Here is a 15,748-nt window from a genome sequence, read left to right on the forward strand (position 1 = left end):
GCTGGAAGATCAACAGTCTACCACAGAGCATCTTCAGAGGCAAGCATCTCTCAGTACATACAACTGGACGAGAGAAACTTGTTGCTCGTTTCCTTCATCACGCCAGAGGCCTTGCTAGAGATGCCACGCTCCAGAGATCAGTGTCTCTCGTAGTCATTCCACCTGCTACAGGCTACTGGAAATGGCGCACATCATGCCTTGATTTTATGATTCTTGACTCTGTGTGACGATCAACGGGTCAATCTCATTAGCCTCATACCACCGCTCTCCCATGTTACACATGACACTCCCCTAGTAAAGACCAAGGAAATGTAGCAAAAAAAGAGGAGGGAGAAATGAAAGACAACAAGCAGTGCAGGGTCAAAAAAATGCCAACCTTCAGTCGACATTCTATCCAATCTAAGCACGGCTCGTCCCAACCACCAGCCCCGTCACGACCCCTTTACCGTCCAGTCCAACAGCAAACGATGGGCTTCAATCCCTGAAATCAAGTCCGCCCTCAAAGCGTTTTCCTTCCTCCTCCCGTGTAAAGGAAACCCGTTCGAACCATCTAACGAACTCCCAGAAAAAAAAAAGCCGAAAAGGAAAACCTGCGCGGGCCGCCACAAACGGCGATGGATCGAGCCGTCCGTAGCCCCGGCAATCATGGCGTTGGCTAAATAAGCATTCATATCTTTCGAGGCACACACAAAAAAACGCCAAAAGCAACCTAGACGGGCATTTTTAGTTGGTATTTCTACTACTGCTGCCCTCTTTTTCTTTTTTTTTTCCCTTTTCTTGTTCAGATGGAGAGGATCTATGTGAGTTAATATTGCACTCCCACCCTACAGAGCATGGCTTTCTTGGCTTCATGATGACATTAGTTTTTTTTTTTTTTTTTCCTTTCCACCAATTTTTGGGCCAAAAACGACATAATCAGGACAAAAGTCTCTCCCAAAGTTGCTTCCAATCTTGCCAAGTCTACTTTTGACAGCGAGATATCGTGTACAACGCCAGTCTCAGTCCCAGCACACCGCATAGTCTGGGAGTACAAGATGGTATAACATCAAATATACTCGAAAACACACCCCCCTCCATCTTTGATGCCCAAATTGAGATTGTGACTGTGCATCCCTTGAGATAGATAGCCCCAAAAGGCTGCCAACAGGCATTTCACATGTGACATCTCCCTACGCGCCGGGTCGTGGGAGGATATCAGCTCATAGGCTCTCATCGGGCCCTGGCTCCCGCCCTCCATCTTACAGGAATATCCAGTTACAGTCTATTTGTCACGATGGGTACAGATGCCACTCCAGCTACAATTACACAAACATTTTTTCTTGCTTTTTTTGCTCTTTCGAGCGCCGAAGTGGGAACAAGACAATGCAGTGGCATCTCTTTCTTCGTCTAGTGAACAGAGTATGGATGCCTATATCTCGTCATATGCCAAGCCCACGCATCTGGATCTGATGCGCCAGCCCCAACCCAGACTCCTGTCTCAACTCCCTGTCTTTCAGCTCAAGGGTCAAAACGACCAATCGTCGGGCCGAAGGTCATGAATATGAAGATGGGCGTGAGATATGAGAGATCAAAATATGATATGTGACCAGGAAATGAAGAGCTTGTCCGTACATGGCACCGTATACCTGGCTGCGGTCCCGAATAGTCGGAGCTTGTCTCGCCCAGCTCGGGCATCAGATGCTACCATCACTAGTAGTATTCCTGTCTCTCATCTCCCTTGGCCCAAAGGCAAAAAGACAAGGCGGACCAACAAGGGAGGGGATCAGAAAGACAGACAGCTCTGTTTGCCTCCCTGGTTTTTCCCCGATGTGTGACGAAATGATGCTACTACCGACATGCTGGAATTGGAGGGAGGATGAGCTCGTGGGACACAATGCGAGGGCTGGACACTTGTTCCCCCACGCGATGGCAGCCTCAGGAGAGGGAGGCTTTCTGCCGTCTATATTCTCAGCTCAGCCATCTTCTCAACTCAAAGGAGCATGAGCAGTAGAGAGAGTAGAGCAGCAGCAAACATGCATATTGTGCAAGATGCCTTCTTGCTTGGGCTTGTGCTCATAAAACTTGGCCAGTCAACCATGCCATACGCATGCCAACGAAACTGCTTCCACTCCCACTGCTACCAGGTATTACTCATGCTTCCCACCTCGTAATCACGAGGCCATGTTGTTTCTTTTTCGCTGCTGCTGCGTGTCTCTCCCCGTGCCTTGGCGTCTGGGTAGCCTCCCCGGTCTGCATTGCAGTCAGTGCCAGTCTGTATTTGCGTAGACGCATGCAAGTAACATGGAAAAGAAACGCAAAAACTTGCTAGTGCTGCTTTGATTCGTCTGTTGGGTCCAGCGTCCGGGTTTCTCATTTCTCGCTTCTCACGCCCACACCCCCCTTTGACCCGAAATACTGGTTTGATCGCCAGACGCGTTCCTCTGTGCTGCTGCAAGCTGTGTAAGTGTCGTGCTGTGCTGTGCTGAGCTGTGCTGTGCTGTACTTTTTTTGCATGTACATGTACATGCTGCAGGGCAGTGGCTGGAAATGCACCAGCGTTGGTCGTACCGCTACCGCCGAGTTACCCGCATCTCTGCCTCTGCCTCCTGCGATCCCCCTGTGATGCCACTGTGATGCCAGGGCCAAGCCATCGCCCAGCTTCGGACGGTATCCGATCTGTACTCATACCCGCTCGGGAGGTACACATCTCCCACACGCCCGAGTACAAGTACAACCACAGCCTCGATCAGCCCGAGATCCAGCTGCAGCACCCGCTAGCACGGGATATATGGACACAAGCAACATGAGCTTTGCGTCAACTCGACTTGGGCCTGAATCAAGCATGTCGCACCGGGCCCCAAAACAAAAACACCGCCGGTGGGGACCCGATGGGCCTGATTCGTGCGCGGATCGATCACTTGTCAGTCTCTTGACTCTCTGGCTTTCTCGGGATCCTCACCAACCAAGCAGCTGGACTCGCCCTCCCCACATCCTCATGCAGCCGCCCATCTTGGTTGCAGGTTGCAGGTCGCAGGTACCCAGCCATGGCCGTCCAGCGCAACCAGCTGCTGGTTTCAGGTACTAGCCTGCCTGCGCCGGCATCCAGTGCAGCTGCAGCCTCGCGGGGTCCAGCGAGGTCGCCGTCGCTACCTGCCCGTATCCACCGTAAGCCCCGTAGAGTCCCTACTGTAACCCTTCTCTGCTGCTATTCTGCTATTCTGCATCGCTGTTGTTTCGATACCGGTCGGATGAATGCGCAACTCCAGGCACGAGTCCCTGTCCTTTGGGTTCAGCGCAGATCTAGCAAATCCTAGGCTGCGTTTCCCCACCCCGAAAATTGTCCAGGACCCCTGCTTGGCGTCCGTTTTTTTTCTCGCTCGCTGTGGCTCTTGGTCGTTTCTCTGGGCTGCTTTTTGCTTAGCTCGCAAGATTCAGACTAAGCCTGCTAAGCACACGCCCCCCCTCTATTATCTTCGATGGACGAGGGTCGAGGGTTTGATTCCGCTCACTTTAGATTCTTGGCGGTTGACCAGGGGAAATTGCCCGGGTGCTGGACTTTGGGCTTCTGTGCTTTCAAACAGCTCTGATCTTCCGTCTCTTGTCTGTTCCAATATAAAAGATTCGCGCTCCCTTCCGCGAGCTAAGGGCATTGGTCTCTGCCAGATTGATCCGATCTATCGACACCTACCTCCTCCATCTTGCATCATTGCCGAAATAGACTCTGCTTCTTTCCACTCTGGTCCCTTCTACTCTTCGGCCCACGTCGACAACTTCTTTGTATAATAATCAGCATCTTCTTTTTCGACCAACGACTTACACACTCTTGACTCTTTGCCCGCTCTGCCCTCTATCAAAAGCCCATTCTTGGCCTATCCCATCCGTCCTCCACACTGGCTTCCACTTGTGTACGCCAAAGGCCAACGAGAAGCACATACAACACACCCTCACACCTTCACATCTTCACAAACATGTCAGACACCGCTGGCCCCGTCGTCCAGAGGGAGGTGGACTTCATCCCGATCGAGGATCTGCTCGCCATGAGTCCCAAGGACATCTCCCAGGTGGCCATGACGGGCAAATACCCCCAGCGAAGAGGCCCCTGGTCCCCCGACGAGAGCTTCCGCCTCGTGACGCTCATCAACAAGACGGGCGCCCAGAACTGGGTCACCGTCGCCTCCTTCATGGGCTCCCGCAACGCCAAGCAGTGCCGCGAGCGCTACCACCAGAACCTCGACCCGTCGCTGCGGCACGACCCCATCACCGAGGACGAGGCCGCCAAGATCATGGACCTGTACCACCGCTACGGCTCGGCCTGGGCCCGCATCGCCGAGCAGCTGCCCGGCCGCAGCGACAACGCCATCAAGAACTACGTCAACGGCCTCGTCAACAAGACCCGGCGGGCCGAGGGCCGGCTGGCGGGCCAGCACCCGCGGCTTCGCACCGCTGCCAGACGACGAAGCTCTGCCGCAGCCGTTCTTGCTGCTGCTTCGCTGTCGACGCCGTCATCGGGCACTACAGCGGTGGAATCGCCCACCTTCTCCGACATGGCAGAGTCGGACAGCGGAAACAACTACTCGCTCTCTTCCTCCTGGGGACAGTTCCCAGCCGGCTCCGGACTGCAAACCTCTCAAAGAACATCTTCCGAGTGGTACCGTCCTCTCAGCCAGTCACCGGAACTGGCGCACTCCCATATCCACCATCCTGCTCCCCACAGCCGTGGAACTTTCAGAGTGTCTCCCTATGGCCAGACACAGCCTCACCAGAACGGCTACGCTCAGCAGCACGAGGGCTGGCGACCCATGTCCCGCTCCTCAGAGCCCTCGTCCACTCGACGCCTCAGCACAGATCTCGCCAGATTCTCTCTCTCTTCGCGCAGATCGTCGCGAGACTCCAACATGTTTACTCCATCGCCGACCCTCAGCGCCACTTTGCCACAGGGCCACCGAGCTGATCCCAGAATGGCCATTGGGAACCTGTTGGGTTAAGGGGCCTTGTCGACAGTATAACATGTCTCCTATTCATTTCTTTTTACTTCTCCGTCATCTCTTTTCCGTATCTCCTTGTATTCTGTCATGTCTTTTACTACTATTTCCTTTTACTATGCCTCTCCTCGAGACTGGCTCACAAACATTTTGACCAAGGCGAGCATGCTCTCTGCCTTTAGCATAGCAATCTTTTTTTTTTTTTTTTTTTTTTTTTTTTTGCTTTTACAGGAAATCATGTATATCACCAAGGAGAAAAGGCGCTTATGGCAACATTCATCACTCCCTGCCGTCCTCGAGAAAACTCGGAGGAGGGGGCGATGAAGGAAAGGGAAAAAAGTGCGTTTTATTGGGATTTTCAGCTTGCGTGGCTTTATATCAATACCCTCAAATAGCTTCTGAGAGAAGTCTATCCGTCCGTTTTTTTTCTCTTCTTTTTTTTTTTTCTTTGCTGTTTCTGACCTTGTTCTGTTTTGTTCTGTTTCGTTTCATTTGTTTCTGGCTCGAGTGTATGAGCCTTACATGGCCATTTTTGAGCAGCAGAAAAGGGGGGGCTGCTGCTCACAAAGCAAAATTTCATAATGATCGTAAATCGCAGGGGAAAAGTCCCCAGTTTCATTTGTACCAAATAGATTTACATCGGCCAATAACAAGATGTGACTTGAGACTTTTTTTTTCTCTCTTTTCAAATTTTCCATGACAATAGGCTCCAATATTCCTCTATTTTTTTTTTTCCAAAATACAAATACCTAAATGGCAGCCTCTCAGCGCGCCCGCCTCCTTAGTGTGTGGATCGATAGATAGTTACCTCATAGATGGGTGTGCGTTCCTTTGAAAACGCCGGCTTTTAGACTGGCAATTTCCGCTCTAGCTCAGCTACACAGGACAGAGTTTGCCCCGGGGCATCTTGTCGACAAACCGTCCAATACACGTATTATATAATCGCTTCATAAATAATGCAATTCGTCATTACTACTATCCAATTCACGGCTTGTTTGTGTTTGTTGCTGCTGCGCAAAAGCCGAGTTCCCTCTCTCTTGTCTAGACTTTCATCAGCCCCCCCCCCCCCCATCGGCAAACGCAAGAAAAGAGGAACAAATCTGAGTAATACAGCCAAACAGCCCTCACCCTTGTCGGTACACCTCGCCGAAGCTGCGATCGAGAACCAGGTTTCCCTTTGTGACGATCTAAGTCTGAGAGAGCCATCGGAGCGAGTCAACGGTCTTTGCGGGCCCCCTGCGTGGATGATGTAGCTGCTGCAGCTACTTCCTACAGTAGAAACGAAGGCTGCAGGTTTTACTTCTTCCCACACACCCCCCAGGTAAGCCATGGGAAAAGAAGGAAAAGGATACCCTGTCATCATCTGTATCGTCATTTTTTTTTTCTCGTTCCTCATCTCGCAGTGGTCCCCCCAGTTAGGTAGGGTGGGAATGAGAAGAGAGAGATGGGGGGGGGGCAGGGGAGCCACTCTTTCTGACCGTTGAGATGGCCCTAGGAAGAATTCACACAAGTCCAGTGCGGTGGATGGCGAGCAATATTGGCCCATTCATCATAGCGGCTCCTCCCACCCGATGCATACAGTATACTCGTCTGTACAGCCATTACATACGCGGCTGGCCAGCGTCCCTGTGATATGCAACGGCTAGTGGGCAACCAAAATGCTACTCTATACGCCCCTTCGCTCTTCTCGCTCCTTCACTCCCTCACACTCCCCCCCTTGTTCGGGTTTACGGTGGGAACATTTGCCTTGAGATAATTTGGTGTTTTTCTTGGGTAAAGAAAAAAAAAAAAAAAGCATGGTAGCACAAACAGGTATGGAAATGTACTTTGTAGTGTGCATGTGGGCTACGCTACCGAGTTCAGTTGGTCGGTGGTCAAAAAAAAAAAAAAAAAAAAAAAGGGCGAAGGGCGAAGGGGGCACGCAGCGATCTGGCACGGCTACCATTGCGAGGCTTTTCGGGTCTGAGCTAGTGGTATATGTTGGTATCAGATGGAAAAGAAAGAAAAAAAAGAGAGACATGTAAAAATTTCAGCGCTTCTATTCGTCGACAATACGAGCAGTCGAGAAGGCAAAAAAAAAAAAAAAAAAAAAAAAAAAAAAGAAAGAAAGAAAAAACATGCTCTTTCGCTTGCTTTTCCTTTCCAGAGCAAACAGCGAGTGGGGGCCGACACCAGGCATTCTCTCTTCTCCCCTCCCCCCTGTACATTCCTCCTCAGAAAGCAGCGTCGCAGTGGTATACGTTCTTGGGCATTATGACATAGCACTTCACGTCTAGACTCCTTTTCCGGTTTTCTGTCTATCCTCGGCAAAGAGAGAGAAAGAGAGAAAAAAGAGCGGGCCATGGCCGACGATTGGGTCCGTTGGCGTGCTCGGCACCTGCAAGCTGGCCCAGAAAGGCGTGCGACGGCCATCAAAACAGAAAAAGGGCCTCATTTATCTTGTTTCCCGCCAGCCCCCTAAACTACCGGTATAGCGGGGAGGATTATAGCCCAGGCGGGCCTTTTCATCAAACGGTTTTTTTCTTTCTTGTTCCCCTTCTTGCCTTGTTCCGTCGTTGATGAATTTTTTATTTTATTTTATTTTATTTTTTAAGCTAGGGAAATCTCTATCGCTTTTTGCATCGCATCGCATCGCATCGCATAACATCGTATCGCCATCGTGGTTTAGCGTAGCCAGCACCCGCAGTAAACAGGGATCCAAGTACTCCTACTAGTGGTATGCATGAAAATGGTACAAGTAAAAGACCTCCATAGACACAAGAGACGGATAAGGCACCTCGCTCAAAGGGGTTCTTACAAGACATCCACGTCAACAACCATCAGGCAGAAAAGAAGCAAAAATGAAAAACCAAGACAGTGGAAAAGTGCTGCAGTGTAATGAGCCCGAGCAGCAATTACTCAAATCGGCCCCCAAACGCCGCCATATCGGGAGGGGGAGCCCACAGCAGAGCGACAAAGAAGAAAACCAAGCAAAAAGTGAGGGTCCCAAGACTGTTTTTTACGTATACCCCCGCCGAAAAGGGGTGTCAACGCAGTAAAGCCCGAAGCTGTTCGGACGCATGTCCCGAAGCCTTGCGCTCAGCCCTTGACAGATCCGCTGCCGAAGGTGGGGGCGCACTGGCAGGGGGCCGCACGTGATTGGCCGCGGCGGAGCGCACGGGGCAACGGCGTCGAGATTCCCGGTCTTCCTTGCAAGAGAGAAAAAAAAACAGCTTCGAGGTACCTCTGCGATACTGGCGCCTAGGGCCCAATGCAGCTAGAGTGTCTCAGTACCGTTCAGGTAGAGTGTCTCAGTACCGTTCAGGTAGAGCGAGCATGGGGCATGGACGATGACCGCGATTCGAACCCCAGAGATCTGCCTAGTGCCACCACCACCACCGCCTCCCACTACTGTAGCTAAGCTGTATAAGCCACCTCTCCTCTTTTCATCTTTCACGCTGGTGCTACTAACCGTTCTGCTTTTATTTCTCACCTTTTTTTTTTCCCGCGCAGCCTGCAGAAGAACCCGACCAGGCATTTCCAATCCGGAAATATCTTTTCCATCTCCCCCTCCCATCCCCCCCAAAAATTGCCCGGTCCGTCCGCCACAATTTCCTAACCGTTTTCCTTCAAAATCGGTCAACGTCTAGAGAGTCCCTTGTCGTCATAGTAGCAGCATCATTATCCAAAGGCAGCAATTTCAGAAATCCAATGATTCATCTAGACTAAACACGCCCCCCCCTTTTTCTTGTATTTCAATTTTCAGCGATTGAGGCTCGCCCGTCGGTAATCCCCCATCAAAACAGTGGTCGTAATCCTCGATGGGTCCAGCTGAGCTTCGCACCCCCCCTGCCACCCGCTGCCACTTCAACGTTGCTTACCAGCGGTAGGTACCTGCTGTACTTGGACCTCCGTCAAATGAAAATGCTCGCATCAAAACAAAACAGACACAATCAAACCTTAATAACCATAAAACTGACCCGAAATTTCCCTGTCGCAACTCCCATCCCATGCTACCGTTTTACGTCTTGGCCCCGTGCTTTAATCTGGCCTCTGCGTTGTGATAATCCTTGCTGCCGCGGCTTCTATCATGTCTTCCACGGCCTCCGTGTTTCAAGCGTCTCCGCAGCGCCCCGAAATCTTCGTATAGCAACGCCGGTAGCCTATACGGAGTACGTGTATGTAGGTACGGTAAAATAGTCCAGTTTTAGTGCCGACCTCAGCTCTCTTCCTCCCGCCACTCCTTTCCGTTTTCTGTCGTCTTAGTTTGGCAGGTCGATGGGCAGGATTTCTCGGAAAGCTGGCATCCGAACGGAATGCATGTGCGGGAGTAACGTGCGCAACCTACACTACCCTATTAACCTTGGGCTTCCACCCCCAAAAAAAAGAAACCAACCAACAACAATAACAGGGGTGGTGGGGAATAAAACGAAACGAAACGAAAAAAAAAAAAAAAAAAACGCTCTCAGGCGATCCAAAGGAGGATTAAGTTTCCATCCCGTTTGCTTGCCCCTCTGACATGCTGCACGTCCCAATTGCTCCCTAGCTCTAACACCACCAACGTCATTCCACCTGTTTGCCGTGCAGTCCCAGCCAGCACTGGCGATTTGTGCCCATAGCTCTGGGGCGCGGGAAACGACGCCCAGCTTGTCACGACGAACAGCCAACAGGACGCTCAACCAACCAGCTTTTGTGAGGTGCATGTATACAGCCAAGTGGGCTCAGCTCAGCTCAGCTCAGCTCTGCATTGTACAGCACAGTACAGCACACATAGCAAAGCACAGTTCATCATCAATCATCGCATGTGCTTCCCCGAGCATGGAGTCTCATTAGCAGCACTAAATGAAAGGGCTGGCGGTCCCCCATCAATCTATACCGGTATCCTGCGGAACCAGCCGTCCTCCCAGGTTCTTTTGTCTGCCGGAAAGCCACCCGACGCAAAAATACCTGGAGTACTACTAGCTGCAGTGGCTTGATACGGATACAGACTGCGGCGCGGTACCCAGCAAAAAAGCCCCGGGCATCCAGCGTTAGTGGTTTGCGGTATAGTGAAACGAGACCGCCTTCTTATACGCTATTACTATTAAAAACTAATCGCAACCTCCACCCAAATCTCGCGGGTCTCGCTTTTATGCCTTTTCGCGAACCTGCTGTCCTGCGTCTTACTTTTTCCTCTCTTGTTTTCCCTTGCTCGTGCGTTGCACTTTTCAGGGGATCCCAGGAGCCTGGAACGACCGGACCGTGGCCAACACATTCGCGTATATGCGAGTAACTCCCAGTTTAGAACTGAGCACAGGTCGATTCATGATCCTCCAAACATACCCTGCAGTACATAGTATGCTCCTTACTTGCGCTAGTCCCATCTGGCCAGCAGCATCGCAACATTCTTTCGCTTATCTAATCTCTCCGAGTTGAAACCTTTTTTTCCCCTTCGGAAGCCGGTATATTCGATCGCTGGCTGTCGCTTGCCAAAACCGAAAAAAAAGCCACACCAGCCACACCCGCGCTTCTTTTTTTCCTTCTCTGCTAACGCTGTATGGTATCACCCATCGCCATCACCCCCCCAATATATATCAATCTGACATATGACAATCTTAATTTTGTGCACGCCAAGATCCTACAGCAAGCGCCATCGCCATCTGGTCTTAACCGTTCTCTTAACCCCTGAACTAACTACGGTTCTAGCTATGAAAAATTGGCCAGTTGGTTAGAGCTCTAGTATGGTGACGGGTGAAAAGGCAAGTTATTGCGAGACTAGAATCCAGCTTGTGGCAGCCAAAAGAAAAGACCTCGCCTCCCCCCCCGAGACTGCTTAAAACAAAAGCATGCTGGCATATTTTCCCAGATCGGTTTAAAATTGTAGATAAACACACGTCCATCATTCTTCCCGTCCCCGCCCCATCTTGGCCAAGCTTTTTCTTCTACGCCCCAGTAGTAGGTATTTTCCCTTCTTTCTGTTCCATTCGCTTAACCGGTTATACATGAGCATTGGTCGTGGGTCTTCCCTGCGGCCGAGAATTTCTCCTTCCTATCTAGTATCGCTGTTGAATGCCTGGGTATAACGCGACTCGGAATTAGTCCGATGCTTATTGCTATATAATACCTAGCAAATGGGTACATTAAAGACCCCTATACAGGACGTATAGCGTAATTGAAACTTATTGCTCATCTCACCCGCTCACCTTACCGTCAACATGGTAAGGCATAGGCCTACTTCCAAACGAGGAGAGAACAGGAGTGGTAAGACAGAGAGACGCCATATTCCATCTTTCCATTTTGCGTTTCGCGTTTTCAAAAGTTTCATTTCTATATGTGTTCCGTGGTTCTAGGAATGAAAGAAGAGGACAACAGATCTTAGTGTTACATGAATATATAGAGGCACATGTATAGTATTGTTACAATGTCGAAAGACTTGCTCTTCAAGTCCTCTCAACATGGCCCGACCTGGCCACACTGTTCGCAAACAAGTCGCGGCATCTCACCTTGCTCTCCAATCTCGCGCACAGCAGGAAAGCACCACTCAATTTCCGGTGCAGACTATACGTCTCTTCCGGCGGCGGAGCCAATCGCTCGTGAAGCATGACCGGGATGAGTGCCTTCACTCGCTCTGTGATGGTCTGGTCCTTGAAGTCGTAAACTTCTGGGGCTGAGTCTAGGAACGGCTCCGCCAGCGTAAGCACAGATTGGATGTGAGCGTCCAGCATCGTCCTGCTCTCGTGGCCTGTCAGGTAGCCCAAACCCTCCGAATACTTCTTCACGCCCTCTCGATCAGACCGCGATGCAGACTCGAGCAGCCGCACGTACTGCGAGATGAATTCTTCCGGAAACTCCCGAGAAGCGCCAAAGTCGAGGAGCTCAAGCTTGTTAGTTGCGGCGTTGTAGAGAAAGTTGGTCCAATTGGGGTCCGTCTGCATAAACTTGAACTCTGTAATCTCCCGTAAGCAGAGCCGAAGAATCTGCGTACCGATCCAATCACGCTGCTCCTGAGTAAACGAGTGAACCCTTGTTACACCAATGCCGTCGAGAAAGTCCATGGTCAGGACTTGTTTGCCAGAAGCTTCTGGGTACACGTCCGGGGCTTCGAAAACGTCTTCTTCGCCTTGGAGGAGCTGCTTGTAGCGCTTGGCACATTCCGCCTCGCGTAGATAGTCGCATTCCCATCCCAGCTCCAACCTAGCATTGTCAATAGTCTTGTTTAAATAGAGGCCCTTGGGGAGTAGTTTGGTGGCTGTGAGCAAGATGCCAAGATTATCCAGATCAGAGTTGATGGAATCTGCCACGCCAGGAAACTGAATCTTGACCGCCACTCGCTTTCCGTTTGATTTGAGGACGGCTTTGTGTACTTGGCCTATTGACGCGGCGGCAATTGGCTTTTCCTCAAATTCGCTGAATAGGTCTCGCCACTCAGACCCAAGATTGCTAGCTAGAACCCGGTCCCGCTGCCATGCCGGCATGTAGTCAGCTCGGTCCTGAACCCGTTGGAGCACTTCCTGGAGAGGGGCCGGCAGCATTTTCGAATCCTGGAAGCTCATCATTTGGCCTAGCTTCAACGCAGCGCCCCTCATGCGAGATAGTTTTGCAACCAATCTCTCCATGTTCCCGCCGCTGAGCAGCACGGATCCTTCACCACCGCCTCCAAAGGCCCTGCTCATGCTCTCTGTTACGGCTCCGCCCAGCATTCCGGCTGCGAGGCCGCCATAGTTTAGTATTCGACTAAATCGGGTGGCCGGTACTTTTGATTCTCGTAGTTGATAAGTGTGCACGTCTGCGTGTGGAATTTCAGGAAGAACTGATGCTTTCACAGTTTCAACCATTTCCTGATCCATCTTGCTAGCGTCTAAACGCTCCTTTTCGATAGAAACGGACTCCGTCACGGGCTGCGGTTCAGGTGGCGTACTATTTGACCCTGATACTGCAGAATCTAAAGAGTCTGGTTGCTGTACATCCGGCTGCTGAGACTTGCGCTCAGTATCTTCAATATTGCTATTCTTGGCTTCAGGAGCGGCTGCAGGCGTAGAAACTGAAGCATCAATAGACTCAACGGGAGGAGGAGGAGATGGCGGCCAATGTCGCAGGGGATGCTCCTTCGCGGCACCATCAGAAGCAGCCTTTGTCTGGCTCTCTGCTGTCCTTCTCTGCTTGCGCAGTGAATCCAAGATCTGAGAGCCTCGTGTAGTATGGAAGATGTTGACATCAACGCCTTCCGGTGCGCCCAATTCCGTATTGAGCTCATCCTTGGTTGGTGGAGGGGCAGACGCCTGCTGTAGCCTTTGCCGAACAAAATCGCTGTCTGGTATTGAAGCCTTGAAAATCGATTGCTCGCGGGGCTTGAAGTCCGCAGGCTGTGGCCCTTCAGGAGCCGCTGTAGATGGTGCCGCAGGCTGTGAGTTCTTCCTGCCAGCAGCCTCAGTAGCATTCACAAACTCGTTATTCGTGGCCTCACTGCCACTATCCGACTCCTTTTTCTTCTCCGGCGCTTCTGCCGTCCGCACTGACTCCGCAGCAGCAGCAGCAGCAGCAGCAGCAGAATCCCGATTCCTCAGTATCGCCCCAACACTCGATGTCCTGCTATAGACATCGAGCTGCCGGCCGCGAAGAGCAACATGCTTGGATGCGACAGACCGGGAGGCGCTGAGCACTGCCGCCAGGTCAATCGCAAAATCCACAAAACCCATGTGGAACTGAGCAGCCGCAAATCACCGGGCACGCGTAAAAAAGAGCCAAGAGCTGTTGTATGAAACTGTGAGCTTCAAGCTTCCCATGTGAAAAAGGCAGCTAAGTTTTAGCAGTCGTCAAAATATGCAGTTAAGCGGGGCAGATGCGAGATGCGGGATGTGTATGTCACTGGCAGCTATAGCAGCACCTTCTGAGAAAACTTCATTCTACAGGCAATTATGAGCGTTCTGAATTGTGTTCTAAATTAAACTAATGGATATACAAGTCATATTGATAGTGTATATATATCTCCAAATGTGTACCAAGGCATGGTTTCCTGCGAATTTCCCTGTCCAATAAAACTCCACGCTAATAATATGGGCTCAAAAAAGGGCCTGATTGATATAAAAGAACTGCGCCTTCAAACGTTACATCATTCTTTTCCCAAATTCTTTTCCCAAGAGAATAAGCATATCCAATGCGTAGTCGCATCTCTTCCAAACAAGAATCTCGCTTCCAAACAATGATATGTCTTCTCCAAGCTGGAAGAATAAGGTGTGCATCATGTTGACTTGGGTGGCACTCTGCTGACGCTCTTCAAGAACGAGGTTTTCGGCTTCCTGGGGGTTGCCTGTCCAAAGGAATCTACCGCTCTCCCTCTCATCGGCGTCGCCATCTTGTTCCATAGCCTCTGGGCAGCCGGTGTCAGCCCTCCCGATAATCTCGGGCCGCTAGTGAATCTCGGCGTCTCCATCTTGGCAGCTTTTCCCGTGAATCCGTTTCGTTGAGAATCGCTTTTGGATTTGGATATTCGATCCACCATTTGTTCATGAAGAACCTCTCGCTTCCTCTGGTCTTGTATCTTAAAGGGGTTGTTTGCGTCTCCAGGCCCAAGATTGATCGGTGCTGGAAGGCGTGCAGATGCAGCTTCATTATCGTCGTCTTCATCATCCACAAAGGCGTAGCCATTCACGCGAGGAGTTTCACCACCTCCGATAATACTGGAGTCGGCGTCGTGTCGTCGCGGCCTGCCTGCAATCGCATCACGAACCGACGACATGGTTGGTGACGGGGGCCGCTGTGGCATATGCGGTTGCGGCATCCGCGTGTTCTCATAGCTGATCGACCTTGGCGCCATGCGAGACAGCTCCTCCGTGCTTTCAGCAACGGTTTTGACGCCATCTTCTAGGCCTTCTGGCTGGAACATTAGGCCATTCCGAGGGGCGACTTTCCAAGAATCTGGCTGCGCAAGTCGTTCATCGTTGTCTTTAATAGCCAACCGGTCTCTCTTGAACCCGTCATCGACAAGACTTCGCGTCTGTTCCAGTCTATCTGTGACCTCTTTCTGTTTGATCATCTGCTTAGAAGGAAGCTTGTTGCCGCGCCAAAGCCAGGCGTACTTATCAGCCTTCTTCTGGTTTTGCTTGTCGATCAACTTGTAGAAGCTTTCATTATCCTCGCTGGTGTAGGTGGCCTGGAATTTGGATAGGCTTAGATTAAAGTCCGGCCGCTGCTTGACTTGTGCAACGCTTGTTGCCACAGAGGCTGGCGTGTCGCCCACAAAGCTGGTAGGAGTCCTGCTGCCGTTTGTGGCATTGAGTGATGGCGCTGAGGTTGATTTTCGTCCAGGCGTCATGACGTGGCGAAGCCTCTGGCTGGCGCTTGATATCCAGGCAGCGTCTTTCGATTCCATGGCGTCCAGGTACTCCTGCTGGATCTGCGTCTCCAATAGGCCCGGGAAGAAGTCTCTTGCGATGATCTGAGAGAGCGCCTCGGTGTAAGTGTCCTCATCCAGCACCTTCCTGGGTCTTTTGATCTTCTTTGCGCGAGGCGGAGGCGGCATCAGATCTGTGTCGGTCCTCTTGCGCACCAGGGCGTTCGAGGACCCGGCCGCGGAATCCATCGCCGGCCGTGAAACGAGTAGAATCTGCGACTCTGTCTGCTGTTTTCTAGACGTGTCTGTGCCTTTAAAACTTCCTCTCTCTTTTTCCTTTGATGTAATCAGTCGGGGGTCTCCTTGCTTTGATAATGCAAGAGTTGAAACCAGTCCAAAGCGAGTGGTCCAAATCACGGGCAGAGCCGCTTTGTACTAGGCCGTTGGAAGAAGTACTCCGGGCTGCTACCGGCGCAGTAGCAGGGCTCGATGTCACTCG

At 51.3% G+C, this 15,748-nt stretch overlaps 4 protein-coding genes across 4 annotated transcripts; 1 reads left to right on the forward strand and 3 right to left on the reverse strand.

Annotated features, from left to right (window-relative positions):
* Positions 1–3,616: 3,616 nt before the first annotated feature.
* Positions 3,617–7,675, forward strand: TrAtP1_011073 (uncharacterized protein; the record flags this gene model as incomplete). Its single annotated transcript, XM_066114952.1, has 2 exons — positions 3,617–4,954; positions 7,630–7,675. The coding sequence occupies exons 1-2, from the start codon at positions 3,948–3,950 to the stop codon at positions 7,673–7,675; spliced, it is 1,053 nt and encodes a 350-aa protein (XP_065971049.1). The 5' UTR covers positions 3,617–3,947.
* Positions 7,676–9,202: 1,527 nt separating this feature from the next.
* TrAtP1_011074 (uncharacterized protein) lies at positions 9,203–9,643 on the reverse strand (the record flags this gene model as incomplete). Its single annotated transcript, XM_066114953.1, has 2 exons — positions 9,203–9,289; positions 9,503–9,643. 2 exons carry the CDS (start codon positions 9,641–9,643, stop codon positions 9,203–9,205), a joined length of 228 nt encoding a protein of 75 aa, XP_065971050.1.
* A 1,399-nt stretch (positions 9,644–11,042) lies between these two features.
* On the reverse strand, positions 11,043–13,720 carry TrAtP1_011075 (uncharacterized protein). Its single transcript, XM_014093242.2, has one exon. It carries the CDS (start codon positions 13,613–13,615, stop codon positions 11,360–11,362), a length of 2,256 nt encoding a protein of 751 aa, XP_013948717.1. The 5' UTR covers positions 13,616–13,720; the 3' UTR covers positions 11,043–11,359.
* Positions 13,721–14,157: 437 nt separating this feature from the next.
* On the reverse strand, positions 14,158–15,498 carry TrAtP1_011076 (uncharacterized protein; the record flags this gene model as incomplete). The annotated part of the gene is made up of 1 exon (XM_014093243.2): positions 14,158–15,498. One exon carries the CDS (start codon positions 15,496–15,498, stop codon positions 14,158–14,160), a length of 1,341 nt encoding a protein of 446 aa, XP_013948718.1.
* Between the last annotated feature and the right edge of the window lie 250 nt (positions 15,499–15,748).

This window comes from Trichoderma atroviride, chromosome 6 (assembly GCF_020647795.1).
Source record: "Trichoderma atroviride chromosome 6, complete sequence".
NCBI lineage: Eukaryota > Fungi > Ascomycota > Sordariomycetes > Hypocreales > Hypocreaceae > Trichoderma > Trichoderma atroviride.